The sequence below is a fragment of the Nicotiana tabacum genome, chromosome 15 (assembly GCF_000715075.1).
Source record: "Nicotiana tabacum cultivar K326 chromosome 15, ASM71507v2, whole genome shotgun sequence".
Taxonomy (NCBI): Eukaryota; Viridiplantae; Streptophyta; class Magnoliopsida; order Solanales; family Solanaceae; genus Nicotiana; species Nicotiana tabacum.
Window position 1 is genome coordinate 114,615,387 of NC_134094.1, and position 20,656 is coordinate 114,636,042.

General features: G+C 38.4%; 1 protein-coding gene and 1 long non-coding RNA gene across 2 annotated transcripts; both read right to left on the reverse strand.

The window, feature by feature from the left end:
• Positions 1-1,240: 1,240 nt before the first annotated feature.
• On the reverse strand, positions 1,241-6,317 carry LOC107770972 (uncharacterized). The gene is made up of 3 exons (XR_001644718.2): positions 6,033-6,317; positions 5,822-5,935; positions 1,241-1,780 (listed from the first exon to the last, which is right to left on the reverse strand). It is a non-coding gene; the product is annotated as an uncharacterized LOC107770972 (long non-coding RNA).
• A 1,758-nt stretch (positions 6,318-8,075) lies between these two features.
• LOC107770971 (1-aminocyclopropane-1-carboxylate synthase-like) lies at positions 8,076-10,792 on the reverse strand (the record flags this gene model as incomplete). The annotated part of the gene is given in 4 exon segments (NM_001325086.1): positions 8,076-9,164; positions 9,890-10,050; positions 10,169-10,300; positions 10,619-10,792. Coding segments are annotated over 4 exon segments (1,452 nt in total). The 3' UTR covers positions 8,076-8,176.
• Between the last annotated feature and the right edge of the window lie 9,864 nt (positions 10,793-20,656).

The window sequence follows — 20,656 nt, forward strand, 5'->3', positions numbered from 1 at the left end:
AGACAGAAGTTACTGCAATTTCTGATAGGATGGAACGAATCATATGGGCAAGCTCGTAGCCAAATCCTAATGATGATTCCCATACCAACAGTGAACAAGGCTTACTCGATGTTGATTGAACAAGGCATGGAAAATGTAGTAGAAAACTCAGTCAATTCAGTCAACATGGCAGGTAATGATGCTATTATTGCTTTCTTCATAGGATCATAAAACAAAGAGTGGATTATAGACACTGGAGCGACAAATCATATGACCTCTAACTTGAGTCTGTTGGAAAACACGGTTAAAGTAGGAGATCCAAAAGAAAAAAGAGTTAATCTACCTAATGGATCCTTCACGCATGTGACTCATTCAGGGACTTGTAGATTGACAGATAAGGAAGTAGTGAGCAATGTGCTGTCCTAGATTTTAAGAATAATCTACTATCAGTGTCAAAGCTTACAAGAGAATTAATATGCTCAACTTTATTTTTTCCTGAATTCTGTGTGTTCCAGGACCTTTGCAGTGGGAAGGTAAGGAGGATTGGTAAGGAAAGAGGAGGACTATATCTGCTTACATAAGCTCCTACTAAAGACAGTGCAAATCAGTTGGTTAGCTTGGTTGCAAGCAAGGAGAAACAAGATGTTGAAATTTGGCATAATAGATTAGGCCATGCCTCTTTGAAGCCATTGAGTCAAATTTTTCATTTTTCTCAGAATAATTGTAGAAGTCAGTTGAAAAAATGTGGTGTGCCCATTATCTAGACACACTAGATTGCCTTTCCCAGACAGTACTAGTAGAGCTTGTGAAGTTTTCAACTTGTTGCACATTGATGTATGGGGGCCTTATAATGTACAAACCTTTGATGGAAATAAACTCTTTCTTACTATGGTAGATGATCACTCTAGAATGACTTGTCTGTACTTATTAAAGCTGAAAAATGATGTGGTGGTTGTGCTAAGAAACTTCATTAAACTGTTATTGAATCAGTTTAACAGAACAATCAGTGCAATTAGATCAGTTAATGGAGGAGAATTTTTAAGCAATGGGTGTAGTGATCTCTTACAGCAATATGGAATTGTGCATTAGAAGACTTGTGTCTATACTCCTCGGCAGAATGGAATAGCTGAGAGGAAGCATAGACATATATTAGAAGTAGCAAGAGCCTTGAGATTTCAAGGAGGAATTCCTTCGAGGTACTTGGGGCACTATGTTCTCACTGCAGTCTACATCATTAATAGACTACCATCAGTGGTTCTGAGGGGTAAAAGTCCATATGAAATATTCCATAAACACAAAGCCAACTTGTATCATTTAAGGACATTTGAATGTCTTTGCTATGCCAAGAAACTGAACAGCCATGATAAGTTTGATACAAAAGCTATAGCAGTTGTTCTAATGGGGTGTTCAGAAGTGATAAAAGGCTATGTGTTACTTGATTTGAATAATCAGAAGTTCTTTGTGAATAGGGATGTTATCTTCAGGGAAACAGTCTTTCCTTTCAAAAATAGGAGGCAATCACAATACCATCTGTTTTTGGAACCAGATGACTCTTATAATGATGCATTTCCTGGTGTAGAAACTCCTTCTATAACAGAACCAGATGACGCATCTTCTCCTCTTGAGGATGTGAAAGTGATAGATCAACCTAGTACTCCATATGTACAGGATATTGACATTGGCCATGAGGACCATCTGAATTAACTGCCTACTCCAAATGTGCAGGACATTGGTTATGAGAACCAACTCAACCATGAGTCTCATGCACCTCAGGAGCCCATATTGCCTTCCTCTGCACAACCTGTTGTTCCAGATATGGAGCCTTTGAGAAGATCAGATAGAGATAAAATGAATCATGCATGATGAGTGACTACATTACAGCTACAACAACACTAGACCCGATATCCCATATGTTATGCAGAACTATATTAGTTATGATAAGCTAAAGCCACACTATCAACACTACCTAGAAGATTTTACATCAATCATTGAACCAAGAACTTTCTCAGAAACTTCACAGGACCCACGTTGGATGGAAGCAATGAAGGCAGAGATACAGGCCCTTGAAGAGAACAAAATATGGAAAATTGTTCAACTGCCACCAGGGAAGTCTCCTATAGGCTGCAAATGGGTCTTCAAGGTTAAATATCAAGCCAATGGTACTATAGAGAGATTTAAAGCAAGGCTCATAGCTAAAGGGTACAATCAGCATGAGGGAGTTGACTATCAAGAAACCTTCTCACCAATGGTGGAAATAGTGATTGTTAGAGCAGTGATTTCTATGGCAACTGCTCAAGATTGGTATCTCCGTCAAATGGATGTTTACAATGCCTTTTTACAAGGCGACCTCTATGAAGAGGTTTACATGCAGCTCCCAAAAGGTTTTGCAAGCTAGGGGAGAATAAAGGAGCAGTTTGTAAGCTTGTCAAATCCTTGTATGGACTCAAGCAAGATAGAAGACAGTGGAATGTGAAGCACTGACCAAGCAAGATTTTGTGCAAAGTAACATGGACTATTCCTTTTTCACAAAGAAACAGAGAAGCAACATAGTGATCATCCTAGTGTATGTGGATGATATGTTAGTGACAGGAAATAACTTAGCACAAATTCTTGCTACAAAAGGGGATTTGCAGGAAGCTTTCAAAGTAAAAGACCTTGGTGAGCTAAAGTATTTCTTGGGGATTGAATTTTGTAGGTCACAACAAAGAATCTTGATGAACCAGAGAAAATATTCTTTAGAACTCATCTCAGATGTGGGACTGAGTGCCTCCAAAACAGTAAACACACCTCTTGACAACAATCAGAAATTCACCAGCAAAGAATCAAATGATGTTGCAGGGGAAAACACTGATGAGCTGTTTGAAGATAGAGAGCAGTACCAAAGGCTGATTTGTAAGTTATTGTACCTGACATTAACCAGACTTGATATTGCTTTTGCTGTGCAGACACTTAGCCAATTCATGCAATATCCTAAAAGGTCTCATTGGGAGGCATCATTAAGAATTGTAAGGTATATTAAAAGGGAACCAGGAATGGGAGTATTGATGAGTAGCAAGAAGAGTAACAAAATAACTACATATTGTGATGCGGACTGGGCATCATGTTCAAATACTAGAAAGTCAGTCACAGGATTCATAGTAAAGAATGGTGATTCACTTATTTCTTGAAAATCAAAGAAAAAAATACTGTGTCAAGGAGTTCAGCAGAGTCTGAGTAAAGAAGCATGGCTTCTACTATGTCAGAATTAGTTTGGGTGATTGGATTGTTCAGGGAACTTGGAACTAAAATTGAAATGCATGTTGAGTTACACTGTGACAACAAGGAAGTACTACAGATAGCTGCAAATCTAGTGTATCACAAAAGAACAAAGTATATCGAGATAGATTGCCACTTTATTCGAGAAAAGATCCAACAAGGAATTATAAAGATTGTTCATGTCAATACAAGGGACCAGCTGGCAAATATTCTTACAAAGGCTTTAAGAAACCCACAACATGAGTACCTGATGTCCAAGCTGGGAGTGCTTAATGTTTTTGTACCAACCAGCTTAAGGGGGAGTATTGAGAGTGGGATTGGTTAAGTAACTATGGTGTAGTAACTATAGTTAGTAGCACTAACAGAGTAACTTTCGTTAGTAGTGTTAACTGAAGTTGGATAGTTAGTTATAACTGTAATTAGGAGTGTTAAGAAGGTCGAGTAATTATGTTGAGAAACACGTGTATAAAGCCCTGTACAACTGTTGAAATATTCATTCAGAAAATTTCCAAAACTCAGTGCACAACTTTTGCTTCATCACTTCTCTCTGAAACTAGCTCCCTCTAGATCTGCATGTATTAGGACTCATAGAGATTGTGTGCCATGAGCTGAAAATTGATCTTCTTCACAGGAACTAATTAAGGGTGGTCACTAATGACCGCAGTCATCCTCACTTTCTTCTCACTTCCTCTTTTCTTTAGCTTTTGCAGTTGTATCTGTACATCCAATACTCTTCTACTGCAAGAAGTTTACTTATATAAAAAATATAATTTGTGTCCTCATATCTAACTAAAAACTTTAAGAAATATTATTTACAATCGAATACTTTTAAAGGATATTGTTGGGTCATGCTTTAGCATGGAATAACCACATGTAATTCTTTTATAAATAGAGCCCCTAAGCTTTTGTCGTCTATGATAACAACAAACTTTAAATTAATAACTCGTACAATTTTATTAAGAGTATCCGCATACGAGGCCTTGTAGCCACAAAGATGTCCTTGCTTGATAGAGGTTCAGAAGTTTCTTTCTTTTTTTCCTGATTATATAAAAAGTGGTGTATACCAGATTAAAGTTAGTAAGTTCATATTTAAACGAATAATAAGAAAAAAGACTAGCGACCAAATCAGTAATATCTCATGAAACATTTATCTAGCTCTCATTCGCCATGTAGAATATTTGATTCTTGTTGCTAGCTCTCAATAAACATTATTTGATTCTTGTTGCTAGCTCTCATATCTTGATAAAAAACAAATGACGAATTTTGTCTTTCTCACTTTGATTTATTATGGTTTCTCCACTCGTATGAGGTTGCTGAAGCCAACATGTCACTTTCTGGAGATTAATAATATTTCTTCTGTGGGTTTTTATAGGAAAATCTCAATAAGAGTCATGGTGAAAACTCTTTTTCCTTCTTCAGGGATATTAATAGCACCAAGTCAACACCACTTTTGATTGGGAGGAAACAAGATCCTTCTGAGGGGGGTGCCACACGAATGACTTCGTCACTCTCAAACAAGTTTCAACCGTATGTTTACCCACACCAGTTGAGGCAAAAACTACAGATTCAATAAAATCATATAGCGTACACCCTCAAACAAGGTGAACTATCCAGACTGCTAGTGTACTTCACTCATGGCATTCGTCCCCTTTGGATCAGTTCAAAAATGAAAAGCTTGTGGCAGATGAGAAGTTATATGGACCTATCACCTCGAATACACAATCAGTTCTCACAGAGATATTAAATGCCATGAAAGTGTAAGGTCTTTCATCTATCTGCAATCTGTCACTCTGATTTATATGTGTACCCTACTGAATAACCAAAAAAGGTAATATTGGATGCCTTAAATTTCTAAAATTGCTTCACTAGAAAGAAAGAAAGAGAGAAACAGTGCACGGGCATCATTTCTGGAGTAGTCTGGTGAAGTTTATGGTTCAATAGCTAAAACGAATGACAATTCAATCACGTTTTACTCCTCGGATGTGCTCTGTTATGAAGATAGTCAAGCAGCTTAGTAGTAAAACCAACAATCTGGCTAGTAAATTAAGTTTATCAAATGTAAGGCTGTCACATTACTCTTGTTCAAATTGAATGTTGTGAATTATAGGAGCTCTTAGACTTCTTTAATAATCTTATAGGATAAAATTTAGGATTCTTGAAGTAAACTTCCATTTCTACACGTTAAAGCTAAGTGGAAAAGTTATCTTGTTGGCTGCTCTGTTGAATGCCTTTTTACAGTGACCAGTTCTGTGTTTTCACGGCGATATTGTAAAGAATAATAGAATGACCAGTTGTGTGTTAGTGAAGGAAGAAACGGAAGCTAATGAATCTCTGATGAAATAGGAAGAAAGATCAGGGACAACTGAACATTGTAAGAGAAATTACAAGTTTCCTAGACAAGAGAAAAAGGCAAAAAACATCACAAGTTTCCATTGTCATTTAAGATAAATATCATCAAAATCCAAACTTTATAAAAATTTGTACTGTTGGCTCTACTATGCACAATTTATATATCCTCCACAAAAATGAAATCACCATAAAGATACAACTAAAATATAATGTAATAAACTGAGCAGACCACAACTACCTTGATTTTTGACTGTAGTAACAACACATTTCTCTCTCCAATCCAAAGACGAACGACTATCAACAATAGCAATATCACTCAAAACTCCAGTAGAAGACGATCCACATTAATAATCTAAAATTCAAGAACTCGGTGTGGGTTACAAACGACCTAAAATTAAAGAAAAAGGAACGATTAAAGGAAAAAAACCAAATCAGATAACAAAACTTACATATTCGTTTAGACGGCTTCTCCGATTCTAGCATAAAATTGATTTTGGAATTTGGGGATTTGGGAAAGGTTAGAAACTATCCTTGAGATGAATCTATAAGGATATGAAATACATTAGAAGTAGAAAGATCTTAGGGAAAGAGAGGATTTTGAGATGAATCTATTTCTGGATTTGGAGTTTAGGAGTGAAAGAGAGGATTTTGAGGGAATGAATCTTGAGAGGAAAAAAGAAGAAGATGGGTTCATTGGATATATCTAATGAACCGGTGGGTGGGTTTGCTGGGAAAAGGAGAAAAGGTTTTAATTAACTTCATATTTACATTATTAAAATTAATCAAAAATACAAAAAAAAAAATGGGGGTTCATTTGGCGGGTTTACCAAATTTCGGGGGGGAAATGAAAAGGGAATGAAAAATTGTTCCCATAAAAAAACATCCAGAACCGTTCCATAAATCTGTTTATTGGAACGGTTACATTCTATGGCAACGGTTCTGCTACAATTGGAACGGTTTGACAGTTAAAGTATGCTGATATCACCCAAATGCTATTGTAACGGTTGTAACGATTACTATATCCTCTTTATGGCAACGATTTGTGAACCGTTACTAACAAACTGTTGCCATAGGCCCATTTTCTAGTTGTGTGAAAAGATCTCTCAACACTGAGAAAATGGCAACCTCTTCTCTTCAACCCCAACTAGCCAAAAGGTTTTTGCGTTTGCTTTTTGTTATGGATTTAAATTATATATATTAGCAATATAAAGAACTTTACTATCGATAAATCTTACTAGTATTTACCTAGTAAGTCATGACTTGCATGTAATAAGTTACTTTCTTCTTTTTTCATGGTTCACTCTAGTTCTTAATCTCGTACCCGTTATTATATTATAAAAGTAGAAAAAAATCATGAAAAAGAATCATACAAGTCATTGAGAAAAGAAAAATGCATGTTAGTCTAGTCCTTAATTAGTCTTTGAGTAAAACCATAAAAAGAAAATCTATTTTTTATAAGAAGAAGAGAAATGCATTTGCAACATGCATATGTTTTAGCATTTCATTCTATTTAGCGGGATGGATTTTAATTTTTAGCTTGTCAAGTTGGGTGTACGGGGGATTTTCTATATTTTGTTTGGGTGTTAATTATTTTATTTTGTCCAAAAATATAAAAAGTTCTATATGGACTACCATGTCATATTTTTTCATCGGAAAGTTTGATAATTTCTGTTGAGTGATCATTTGTGTACAATAAGAATAGTTGAGTGACTTTCATGTTACAAACGAAAAAAAGTAACTTTAGTCCATAATATTTTGAAGTTGGATAATCATCTGAGTAATGAACTCTTAAAATAATGCCAGCTTAACTTTCAACATATTTTATTATTCCCTCCATTCCCTTTTACTAGTCTTATACTAAAAATAAATTTTTCCTTTTACTTTCTAATTTTAGTAAATCATGAGACATTTATTATTATTTTTCAATATTATCGTTAGTATTAAGTATCTGCACTTTCCAAATAACCCCTTGCATTGCCAAATCAAATAGAGGACTAGTAAAAGCTAGATAATGGAGGGATTTTAAGAGATTTAGTTGACTTGTTGATGATAGTCAAAATACTAATGAGTTGGAGTTTGGATGGTTTTAACATCAATTTGTGTTGAAGAGTGCTTTAGTCCAGATACTCTGAACTCAATGGATATTAGAGAATTTAGCAGCCTAATGATAAGCTCCACCCTATTTTTTAAGTGCGTACGGATAAGTCTTACCATCCAATTGAAATGGCAACCGCGTACCAACATTTTATTAAATTTATGCTATTCCTAAATAAAGTAATATGTCAAATTGTACCAAAAGAGAGTCAACATTGTATTATTGTATAACTGTACAATTTTGGAAACACTTTTATTACGTCCTTTTAATTTAAAATTTCAAATAAGGTAAACCCCACCAATCCTTTTCTTCAGTAAAAAAAAATTGAAAGCCAAGGTAAAAAATGTTCAAGGCCGAAGACTGAACAATACAAATATTACTAAATGCAGTAAAAGCGGTGGTTAAGACTTGATTATTCATTCAATTTCGAACAAGGAAATATAAAGAAAAAGAAACATTACAAGTTCTAATAAGTAATAACCCCCCTTTTTTTAACTTTTATGTCCTAGCCTGGACCAAAGGCGAAGACATTGGAGAGTGAGGAGAGTTCATAAAATCATCCAATTTTCTGAACGATAAACTAATCTCCAATTTACTCCTCCGACATTGTAATTTCTTGACTCCTCCTTCAATCCCTTTACGTTGAATCACAAAGTTGTTAATCCTTCTTAAGGCAATCCTCATAGTTTCATCATCCATATTTGCAAAACAAACTCTAAACCAACCAGGCTCTGAACAATGAAAAGAACAACCGGGCGAAACATTAAGTTTAACTTCATTAATAATTATTCGCCAAAGTTCGAGCTCAGCTTCGAATGTAAGCTCCTTAAGAAGCCTTCTCAAATCCATCCATATAAACAAGCCAGCGTTACTCTTCAATGTGTTAATCCCCACTTGTGCAAGTCCCCTAGTAAACATGCCATGTCTTTTTTGTAACCTTTCACTACTCTCACCAATGAATTTCGTAACGAAATTTTCGTCCGATAGCATGTTTGAAATCAAGAATTGAGTTTGTGTTGAAACTAACCCGAAACTTGACATTTTTCGGGCACAATTTGTTACAACATCGTTGTATGAGTAAATAATCCCGACTCTGAATCCAGGAAATCCCAAATCCTTTGACAGGCTATAAACAATGTGTATTAAATCGCGGTCACATTCAACATCTTCCTCCATTATTACTTCGGATATGCTGATGAAATCGGGCTTGTTAAAGATTGTGGCAGCGTATATTTCGTCACATACGAGGTGGATGTTTTTCTCGTTAATGAACCTTACTGTGTCTTTTAATGTTTCCCTGTCTAAGATTGTGCCCAGTGGATTAGATGGATTGTTTAAAAGCAAGCCCTTTACTGTAATATTGGATTCTTGAGCTTTCTGGTATGCAGCTTCTAAGGCTTCTTTTGTGACCTTGAAATTGTTAGAGCTTTCACAAACAACAGGAAAAAGTTGCACCCCAGTTCGCCACCTCAAATCTCTGTCAAATCTGCAAATAAAAAAATTTGAAAATACTTATTAGTACTTCAATATTTTGTCCCAGAAAAAAACTTAAGGAGAATTTCTTTCCGGGTGCTGAAGACAAAATAGAAAACCATGCATGTTACACGATCCGTCCTGTAATTTGTTTGGTGGTGTTTGATCGAACACGAATTTAAGTAAAAAAACAAAGGCTTCTACATGAGAATTAACTATCCTTAATTAAAATATCAAAAGTATATCGTTATTACTAATGTAGAAGTGGTACTATTTGTTTATGCTCCAAAGAGGCATACTATACACATCGTGTCAATTCCTATAGGAGTTGGTATGAAGAAAAAGTAAATATTTAAATATATAATGCTGTTAATCTTTTTTGGATTAAATAAAATAAAATAAAAAGAAGTCGTGGAGGAAATATTATCTTTTACTATACTAGAATATAATTTCCAATATTCGTAGTTTCATATAATAAAAGGGGTTATTCATAATGCTAGGGTTTGGGGTGAATGACTAAGGTATGAGAATCACCATGGGCTGTAGTGGAATGAACTAGGACCTCTCGACTCTTAATTGGAGATTTCGAGTTTGAGCTCTAAGAATGAAAAAAATCCTAGTAGAGAACGATTCTCCCTTTAGTATAGGCCCTATATGACGCAAATTAATTAGTCGAGACGTCTGTAGGATACTGGAGGAGAAAGCAAAAAAATACTAAGATATGAGATGGTGCTTTACCCTGGATAATAGGGTGTAGGAACCAGAAATGCCTCTCCAGGATCAGCCAAGCAGAAGGCCAGTAATTCATGAGCTCCAGTTGCCCCTCCACTCATCACTATGCGCTCTGCCTCAATTCTGATTCTGTCTCCTCTCACTTTTTCCATAAACCTTGCAACAGCCTGCACATATATACAACACTGGTTTAAAAAAAGGTAAAAGAAAAAGAAATGTTGATATAATAACTTTTCAGGTTTTAGTTAATGTTGGTATAATAATTTTTCAGTTTAAAGTTCATACACTTCGGAATTCTGGCAAACCATGATAATCTTGATAAATTGCAATATCCTTGAAATCTTGAGACCCTTCAGCTGTGCAAATGGAGGCTTTTGGATTCTTCACCACCCATTCTTGTATTAAATCAAAGCAAAGCTGCAACAACATCAACAAAAACATAAACCTATGTTTCTGGAAACGCATCGTTTAAACAATATATACTCCCTCAGTTTCATTTTAAATGGAAATGTTTGACTGAGCATAGCGTTTTGAAAAAGAATACTTTTGACACATACCAAAAGTTCTGTTTTAGAGGCTTGGGGGCTATAAAAGTATATCATCAAAGATAAACGAAAAGTTTAACATCAAAAAGATCTAAATATATAAAGATAACATTCTTTATTTTAGAACAGATTAAAAGAAAAGAGTATCATATGGAACCGAGGAAGCGTGTTACTAGTTTTTTCTTGTTACCTGATTTTCTGCGAGACCCATCTGAATAACCCCATCAGAATTTTGTGTTGGATGAAAAGGATCAATTTCATAGGCCTTCCAACCATCAAAATAGGCTGAGTTTTCACCATGCCCATTATTGGTTGCTACCTTAGAAAGCAGCTCATTGTCGATGCTTGAAATGAACCCCATCTTCTCAATCTTAATTTCTTGAAACGGGAGAAGAATAAAAGAATAACAAGAAAATGATGTACGTATATCGTAGCTAATTAATATTTCTCTAGAATTCTAATCCTTTAGTAGTTTTCAAAATTTGTAGAATGGATATCTAAGAAGTAGTCATGTCCTATTTATAGTTGTTGTTCACAAGCTCTATTGTTTAAGTGGTAAAGAAGTTTCCATGAAGTAAACGACCTAACCATTCGAAAGCTCTCCCTCTGAAAAACTATTTTGAGATACGGTGGGCGGCTTACTATGTAATAGTGTGTTAATAACGCACTACTTATGGACTGGACATGGCCCCATCTTTCGTTAATCTCCTCTTTCCTCCCTACTAAACACAAGTACAATTAGGATAAAAATGAAATTAAATAGTATGATTTGATTCTCAACTTATGTTTTCAATGTCTTAATGGTTGGATTATGCTATGGAAAAAGGCTCTAATTGTTTAGTGCCATATAGGTGAATACGGGCATTGCATGTCAAATAATATATACTCCCTCTATTTTAAAAAGATTGACATAGTTTAGAGTCAGAGTACTTAACTTTGACGGTGAATTTGGGCATAAATTCTTCAAGTTTTTTTAAACAAAATTTATATTTTTGAAAATTACATAAAAAGTATTATAAGTCATAATAATTCATAATTCAAAATATTTATAAAACTTTTAAGAAAAACGTGATCAAAGAACAATCTCGTAGACTTTCCAAATAGTAGTGATGCCAAAAGTATATCTTATTTTCCGGTTTACTAAAGTGATATGATAGTGTAAGAAAATTTATTATGAAAAATAAACTCTTAGAACTATGTTATATGATGTGATCACAATCATGTGGGATCGTGTCTTCATACTTTTGATTAAATGCAATACGCTATTAACTACCCAACATTATTACCTTCTTACACACATATGATATGTTTTGCTTAAAACATAAAGTTGAGTAGAATAAGCCATATAATTACCTCCTCGTTAAAGCTAGTCATGCTCATAAATAGGAAAGGGAAACTCGATTGAATAACTGTTCATTTGATAACATTAGCAATCTCTCCTAATTCCAACAACAGATGTGCGGTCGAAGCATCACATGTTTAATTTCTTAACTGATATTCGCATATGGTGTTATCGTCACCTTTATTACGGAGTGATTTACTCCCAATATGAGATTTTCCGATATAAATTTAACGGACTTCAATACAGATACCGGATAGTGGATGAAAAATAAAAAATAATATTTGTACTATAAATAACCTATTATAAAAGTTAGTAATTAATCACCAATTAAAGTTTAATTATAAGTTATAACAAATATTTACCTTTATATACTTTTTGACCTAATTTTATAAATATTTGTATAACGTAAATACATAAAACTTAAACTCACTTTCATGTTCGCCATAAGTTTTAGCACATAAAAAATGTTTTCCATATAAGGGAAATTTTTGATATCCTAACTAGGCACTATCGCACGCATTGTTGGGGTGGTGGGAGGGGGTAGGGGTACATTCATATTATTATCTTTCTTTTTTTGGCCATGAAAGCGTCAAGCGTGCACAGAATATTGTGATTCCTACTTAGGTCTACTTAAGTAGTTGTCAACCTTAACTAATATCAACGCGCTTACCTTTTCCACGGCTTATTAATACATTAAACAAGAGTCGATCTTTTGCGTGGACACTTGGATAAGTTTGGAAAAAAGAAAAAAGAAATTAGGTGATCGTATAATTTTGTCTGAGATTAATACATAAAACCCTCTTCTACTTGGTTCAATTTGCAACATATACACCTAAACTATGTTGTATTTGTATTACCTTATGAACTTTGTTTTCAGTGTCTATTAAAACCATGGCGCATTTTCACATTTTTAAAAAAATTATTCTTCTTAAACGCAATTTTTTGGCACTTTCTCTAGTCTAGCCACCAGATATGTAAAAGTTGGCTGGAACTCTATTTTTTGGCGTAATTACAGTTCTAAATTTTAAACACATGGTATTTTATTTTAAATTAACTTAACTGTTAGGATCGGGAACCGGGTGCGAAATTTAGCCAAACAACGGTATAATGACAATAACAAAGGCAATAGAAGTTTATAACAACGGCAATTAAAGCAGATACAGAAGAGACCAATTTAACGTGGTTCGGTCAGTGTGACCTACGTCCATAAGCGGAGAGGAGCAATTTTACTATATCAATAAGAGTACAAAAGAGAGTACAAAATTAGAGTAAACACTCTAATTAATCCCAAATACCCTAAGAGAATAACCTCACAAGATCACTCCAAAGAAAGGGTTCACACAAGTGCTTCCCAACACTCAACTCTCACACAAAATACTCTTAATAAAGGAGGAAAGGAAGAAACGAGAAATGAAGACTCAAGTTTTGTTGGTGTGTCTAAAATGAACTAATGGCCTTCCTTTTTATAGGCAAAAAAGTCTTGGTCTCTTAGGTGTAAAAGAAGAGATACAACTTGTGCAAATGATATTCACCACACAATACAATATTTTTGGGTCCCAAAGAATATTGTCAACAAAGTCTATACTTTGCAAAGATGGTTATGCTTATGTGAAATGGTGTAACGATCCGGCCGGTCGTTTTGAGAGTTAGAGCCCCGAACGCCTATTAACTGCTTTCCCCATATCTATTTCTGTTATTGTAACCTGTCGGGATGATTGATTTTGAGTTTCGGAGTGTTTTGGGACACTTAGTCCCTAAATAAGAACTTGAGTCTTAGAATTTGGACCGTAGTCGGAACTGTGTGAAGACGGTCCCGGAATGGAATTTTTGTCGGTTCCGTTTGCTCCGTTAGGTAATTTTGGATTTAGAGGCGTGCCCGAATTATATTTTGGAGGTCCGTAGCTTATTTAGGCTTGAACTGGCGAAAGTCGAATTTTTGGAGTTTGGACAGGTAGTAAAAATTTTGATATCGGGGTCGGAATCCGATTTCAGAAGTTGGAGTAACTCCGTAATGTTTAATATAACTTGTATGCAAAATTTGGGATCAATCGGACGTGGTTTGATTGGTTTCGGCATCGGTTGTCGAATTTAGAAGTTTCAAGTTCTATAAGTTTGAATCGAGGATGAATTGTGATTTTAACATTGTTTGATGTGGTTTGAGGGCTCGACTAAATTAGTATGGTGTTTTAGGATTGGTTGGTATGCTTGGTTGAAGTCTTGAGGGCCTCAGGTGTATTTCGAATAGTGAACGAGTGAGGTGGTCAGGAATTGGTCTTTGAAGTTTGGAACGCGGAACGCGGCGGAAATTCTGCGGACAGCGGTGGAATTCCGCGGGGGCAAAATTTTTTCGCGGTCAGCAAAATACCCTTTGCGGCCGCGGTGGAAATTCCGCAGACCGCGGAATGAGGTTCGCGGCCGCGATGGAATTTCGCGGACTGCGGTGAGGTTCGCGGGGGCGGTGAGAATTTCGCGGTTAGCAAAATTGGAATCCGAGGGTGCACTATAATTACGAGATTTGGGATTTTATTTTCATATTTTGACCTAGAGAGCTCGGGTTTTGACGATTGTTTGAGTGATTTTCAAGAAAATCAACGGGGTAAGTGATTCTAATTCAGTTTTGGCTAAAATACATGATTATATCACTGATTTCATCATTTGATTCATACTTTGGAGTGGAAAATTGGAGAAAATAGTAGAAACTTCATGAAATGGGTTTTGAGAGTTGAATGTCGATTCGAAGTCGGATTTTGACAATTTTGGTATGATTGGACTCGTGAGAATGGGTGTTCGTAATTTGTAATTTTTACCCGATTCCGATACGTGGGCTCGGACCGACTTTTTAGGGCAAATTTTGAAATATTTTTTTGTTAAAATGTTAGAACCACAACAACAACAACAACAACAACAACAACAACAACCCAGTAAAATCCTACTAATGGGGTCTGGGGAGGGTAGTGTGTACGCAGACCTTACCCCTACCCCAAAGAAGTAGAGAAGCTGTTTTCGAAAGACCCTCGGGTAGTGTTAAAATGTTGATTTCATTAATTAGATGAGTCTATTATGGTTGTATTTATGATATGTAATTGCTTTTGGCTAGATTTGGGCCATTCGGAGCCGGATATTCGTGGGAAAGGCATTGGGACCGATTAATTGAGCTTGACTCGAGGTAAGTGGCTTGCCTAACTTTGTGTTGGAAAAATCTCCTTAAGATTTGAAACTATTGTGATATGTGAGCGCCGTGTACGTGAGGTGACAAGTACGTACAAGGGCTAATTGTGGTAAAACCTGATTTTCTTACTGAGCAGTAACATGTTTTCCTATTATTTTGAGTTATACCATTTTAATGAGTACAAATCTATTTTCATTCTTAATTGAGTTATTCCAATATGTGTAGCTATCATGTTTAGTCTAATACAACATGTCTACGTGTCTTAATTGTTTATGTGAATTCTGTGCAGCATGCTTAGAGAATTTCCGGCTCCTTCCCTGACTGGAACCTAGCCTAAATTTTAAGAATTTCGTGATGTAGTTGTATTTCTATCGTTCGCGCTGCATATTTACTTTGGGACTACGGAACGGTATTTCGGGAGATCCCCCTGTCTTGCATATTTAAATTGGGACTACGGACATATTTCGGGAGATCCCCCTGTACTGCATATTTACTTTGGGACTACGGACGTATTTCGGAAGATCCCACAGTACTGCATATTTACTTTGGGACTACAGACGTATTACGGGAGATCCCCATGTACTGCATATTCATTCGGGACTACGGGATGGTATCCCGGGAGATTCCACATTGTGTATACCTTGTTCTGAGCCGAGAGTTCCCTTGACTATTAAATTTTTGAAAATTTTCTTTAACTGTTTACCGTAAAACTTACTTATATCTTTTACTATTTAATTTATTATATTTACTCCGATAGGGCCTTAACCTGACCTCGTCACTACTCGACCGAGGTTAGGCTTAGCACTTACTGGGTACCATTGTGGTGTACTCATGCTACTCTCTGCACATGTTTTTCGTGTGCAGATATAGGCGCACCTTATCAGCCGCACTATCAGTGAGCCGGGACAACTTTGGAGATTTCAAGGTATATCTGCCGCATCTGCAAACCTCGGAGATCCCTTCTACTCTCCCCATGTCCATTATTTTCTTTATCTTCCTTGTTAGATTATAACGTATAGAGACACTAGACTTTTCCTTCTGTAGTTTGTGATTCACGATGTTCCGGGTTTTGGGGATTATTGTATATTTTTGAATAGTTGGTTAAATTTATATTTTTATTTCATTAATCCACAAAGTGTTAGGCTTACCTAGTTGTAGAGACTAGGTGCCGTCATGACGTCACACGGAGGGGAAATTGGGTCGTGACAAGTTGGTATCAGAGCTCTAGATTCATAGGTGTCGTGAGTCACAAACCAGTTTAGTAGAGTCTCACGGATCGGTACAGAGATCTCTGTACTTATCTTCGTGAGGCTATGGAACTGTTAGGAAAATTTCACTACTTGATTCCTTGTCGTGCAAAAATTGTTGACTTCAAAAAAAAAATCTAAACTTTTGTATTCTGTTTTCTCACAGATGGTGAGGACACGTACAAGCGGATCTGACAAAAAGGCACCCGCGCCCCCTGCTAGAGCCGCGAGAGGCCGGGGCCGGGGCCGGGTTAGAGGCCGAGGACATCCACGTGGTGCAGCCAGAGCACTCGCACAAGCTGCTACAGAGGAGCCCCAAGTAGCTCCAGCTGGAGGGCAAACACTAGAGGTACCTGCTTCTGCACCAGCCCTCCAGGAGACTCTAGACCAGTTTCTGAGCATGTTCAGCACCTTAGCTCAGGCTGGATTGATTCCACTTGCTCCTGCCACATCTTAGGCCGGGGGAGGGGCACAGACTCCCATCACCGGTACTCTAGAGCAGCGGGTTCAAGTCGATCTGGTTCCAGAGATTATACCAATGCAGCCGGTAGTTCCAGCTCAGCCCGAGGTTAGGGCAGCAGCTTCTGAGGCAGAGAAGCTCAGACTTGAGAGGTTCAAGAAGTACCACCCACCTACTTTCAGCGGATTGGCTACAGATGATGCTCAGGGTTTTCTGGAGGAGTGTCATCGTATTCTCCGTACTATGGGCGTAGCGGAGATGAGTGGGGTTTCTTTTACTACATTCCAGCTTAGAGGAATAGCCTATCCGTGGTGGCGTGCTTATGAGTTGAGTAGTCCGGCTAAGGCAGTTTCACTTACATGGACTCAATTCTCGGACATGTTTTCGAGAGAGTATATCCCTCAGAGCCTCAGGGACTCATGGCGTGCGGAGTTTGAGCAGCTGCACCAGGGATCTATGACTGTGTCAGAGTATACAATCTGTTTCAGTGATTTGGCCCGACATGCACCGGCCTTGGTTGCCACAGTTCGAGAGAGAGTTCGATGGTTTATTGAGGGACTCTATCCCAGCATCTGGATTAGTATGGCCAGGGATTTGGAGATGGATATTTCTTATCAGTAGCTTGTGAGTATTGCCTGGATATTGGAGGGCATGCTTGCTTGGGATAGAGAGGAGAGGGAGGCCAAGAGGTCTCGAGAGACTGGTTATTATTCTAGAGCTCGTGTCCCAGCAGCTCGCCATGGTAGGGTTTATGTGAGTCGCCTTGTTCATTTAGCTCTTCCAGCCGCCAGCGGTGTTCCAGCTCCTTCTAGGCCCCAGGAGCCTTATTATGCACCGCCAATATCTAGTTTGCCTCCTGCACGGGGTGTTCCTAGTGGCCAGTCTAGCAGACCTGGCCCGAGCCAGTCATAGAAGTCATGCCCTCCCAAAGCTTGTTTTGAGTGTTGTGACACTCGCCATGTGGTGAAGGATTGCCCCAGGATTAGAAGGGGTGCACCTCTACAGACTTCTCAGCCACAGCGTGCTCCACCGGGTCCTTAGGCTATGATTACAGCACCAGCTACCACCCCACCTGCTCAGCCAGCTCGAGGTGGTGGTCGGGGAGGTAGAGGTCGCCCTAGAGGGGGAGGCCAGGCTAGATATTATGCACTTCCTGCTCGTATAGAGGCAGTTGCTTCTAATTCTGTCATTAGAGGTATTGTTCCAGTTTGTCATAGAGATGCGTTGGTATTATTTGACCCAGGCTCAACATATTCTTATGTGTCCTCTTATTTTGCCCCGTATTTGGGCGTATCTCGGGATTCTTTGAGTTCCCCTATTTATGTGTCTACTCATGTGGGAGATTCTCTTGTTGTGGACCGCGTGTATCGGTCGTGTTTGATTGCTCTTAGTGGTTTTGAGACCAGAGCCGATTTATTATTGCTCAGCATGGTGGACTTTGATATTATTTTAGGCATAGACTGGATGTCGCCCCATTATGCTATTCTTGATTGTCACGCTAAGACCGTGATGCTAGTTATGCCAGGTTTACTGCGATTAGAGTGGAGAAGTACCTTAGAGTATACTCCCAACAGAGTTATTTCTTTTCTTAAAGCTCAACGAATGGTTGAGAAGGGGTGTGACGTGTATGTAGCTTATATGAGAGATGTCAGTATTGATACCCCTACAGTTGAGTCAGTTCCAGTAGTGAGGGACTTTCCAGATATGTTTCCAGCTGATCTTTCGGGTATGCCGCCCGACAGAGATATTGATTTTGGCATCGATCTGATGCCGGGCACTCAGCCCATATCTATTCCTCCATATCGTATGGCTCCTCCTGAGTTAAAGGAGTTGAAGGAGAAGTTACAGGAATTGCTTATTAAAGGCTTCATTTGGCCCAGTGTGTCACCTTGGGGTGCTCCTGTCTTATTTGTGAAGAAGAAGGATGGTTCAATGTAGATGTGTATTGATTATCGCCAGTTGAACAAAGTCACAGTGAAGAACAGGTATCCATTTCCTCGTATTGATGACTTATTTGATCAATTACAGGGTGCCAGAGTATTTTTCAAGATTGACTTACGTTCAGGTTATCATCAGTTGAAGATTCGAGATCGAAATATCCCGAAGACTGCTTTCAGGACCAGATATGGTCACTATAAGTTTCTTGTTATGTCTTTTGGGCTGACCAACGCCCCAGTAGCTTTTATGCACTTGATGCACAGTGTGTTCCGTCCTTATCTTGACTCATTCGTCATCGTGTTTATTGACGACATTCTGGTATACTCCCGGAGTAGGGAAGATCATGAGCAGCACCTGAGGACTACACTTCAGACTTTGAGAGAAAAGAAATTATATGCAAAATTTTCAAAGTGTGAGTTTTGCCTAGACTCAGTGGCATTCTTGGGTCATATAGTATCGAGTGAGGGGATCCAGGTGGATCCGAAAAAGATTGAAGCAGTGTAGAGTTGGCACAGACCATCCTCAGCTACAGAGATCCGGAGTTTTCTTGGTTTAGTAGGGTATTACCGTCGATTTGTAGAGGGTTTCTCATCTATTGCAGCACCTATGACTAGGTTGACCCTGAAGGGTGCTCCGTTCAGGTGGACAGAGGAGTGTAATGAGAGCTTTCAGAAGCTCAAGACAGCTTTGACTACAGCCCCAGTATTAGTATTGCCTTCAGGTTCAGGGTCTTATACAGTTTATTATGATGCATCATGAGTTGGCCTCGGCGCGGTGTTGATGCAGGACCATAGGGAGATTGCCTACGCGTCCAGACAGCTGAAGGTGCATGAAAAGAACTATCATGTCCACGACCTTGAGCTAGAAGCTACTGTTTATGCCTTGAAGATTTGGAGGCATTATTTGTACGAAGTTCCTTATGAGATTTACACTGATCAGTGGAGTTTGCAGCACTTGTTCAGGCAGAAGGACCTTAATTTGCGTCAGCGGAGGTTGTTGGAGCTACTTAAAGAGTATTATATCACTATATTGTACCACCCGAGGAAGGTCAATGTAGTGGCCGACGCCTTGAGTCGCCGGGCAGATAGTTTGGGGAGTTTGGCATATCTTCCGGCAGTTGACAGGCCCTTAGCCTTGGATGTTCAGGCCTTAGCCAGTCAGTTCATGAGATTGGATATTTCAGAGCCTAGCCGGGTATTAGCTTGTGTGGTTTCTCGGTCTTCTTTTTATGAACGTATCAGGGAGTGCCATTATGATGATCCTCATCTTCTAGTTCTTCAAGACAGGGTTCGGCGAGGTGATGCCAGATATGTGACTATTGGTGATGACGGTGTGATGATGATGCAGGGCCGAATCTGTGTGCCCAATGTAGATGGGCTTTGGGAGTTGATTCTCGAGGAGGCCCACAGCTCGCGGTACTCCATTCATCCCGGTGCCGCAAAGATGCACCAGGATTTGAGACAACACTATTGGTGGAGAAGAATGAAAAAGGATATAGTTGGGTTTGTGGCCAAGTGTCTCAACTGTCAGCAAGTTAAATATGAGCATAAGAGACCGGGTGGATTACATCAGAGGTTAGAAATCCCAGAATGGAAGTGACAGCGGATCACCATGGACTTTGTAGTTGGATTTCCACGGACTTTGAGAAAGTTCGATGCTATTTGGGTAATCGTGGATCGGCTGACCAAGTCAGCTCATTTTATTCCAGTGCTGACCACATATTCTTCTGAGAGGTTGGCTGAGATTTATATCAGAGAGATTGTCCGCCTCCATGGTATTCCAGTATCCATCATTTCAGACAGAGGTACACAGTTCACATCACGGTTTTGGAGAGCAGTACAACAGGAGTTGGGTACTAGGGTGGAGTTGAACACAGCCTTTCATCCTGAGGCGGACGGGCAGTCCGAGCACATAATTCAGATTCTTGAAGATATGCTCAGTGCTTGTGTGATGGAGTTCGGAGGGTCATGGGACCAATACTTTCCACTTACAGAGTTTGCTTACCACATCAGTTACCAGTCCAGCATTCAGATGGCACCATATGAGGCTTTGTATGGTAGGCGGTGCTGGTC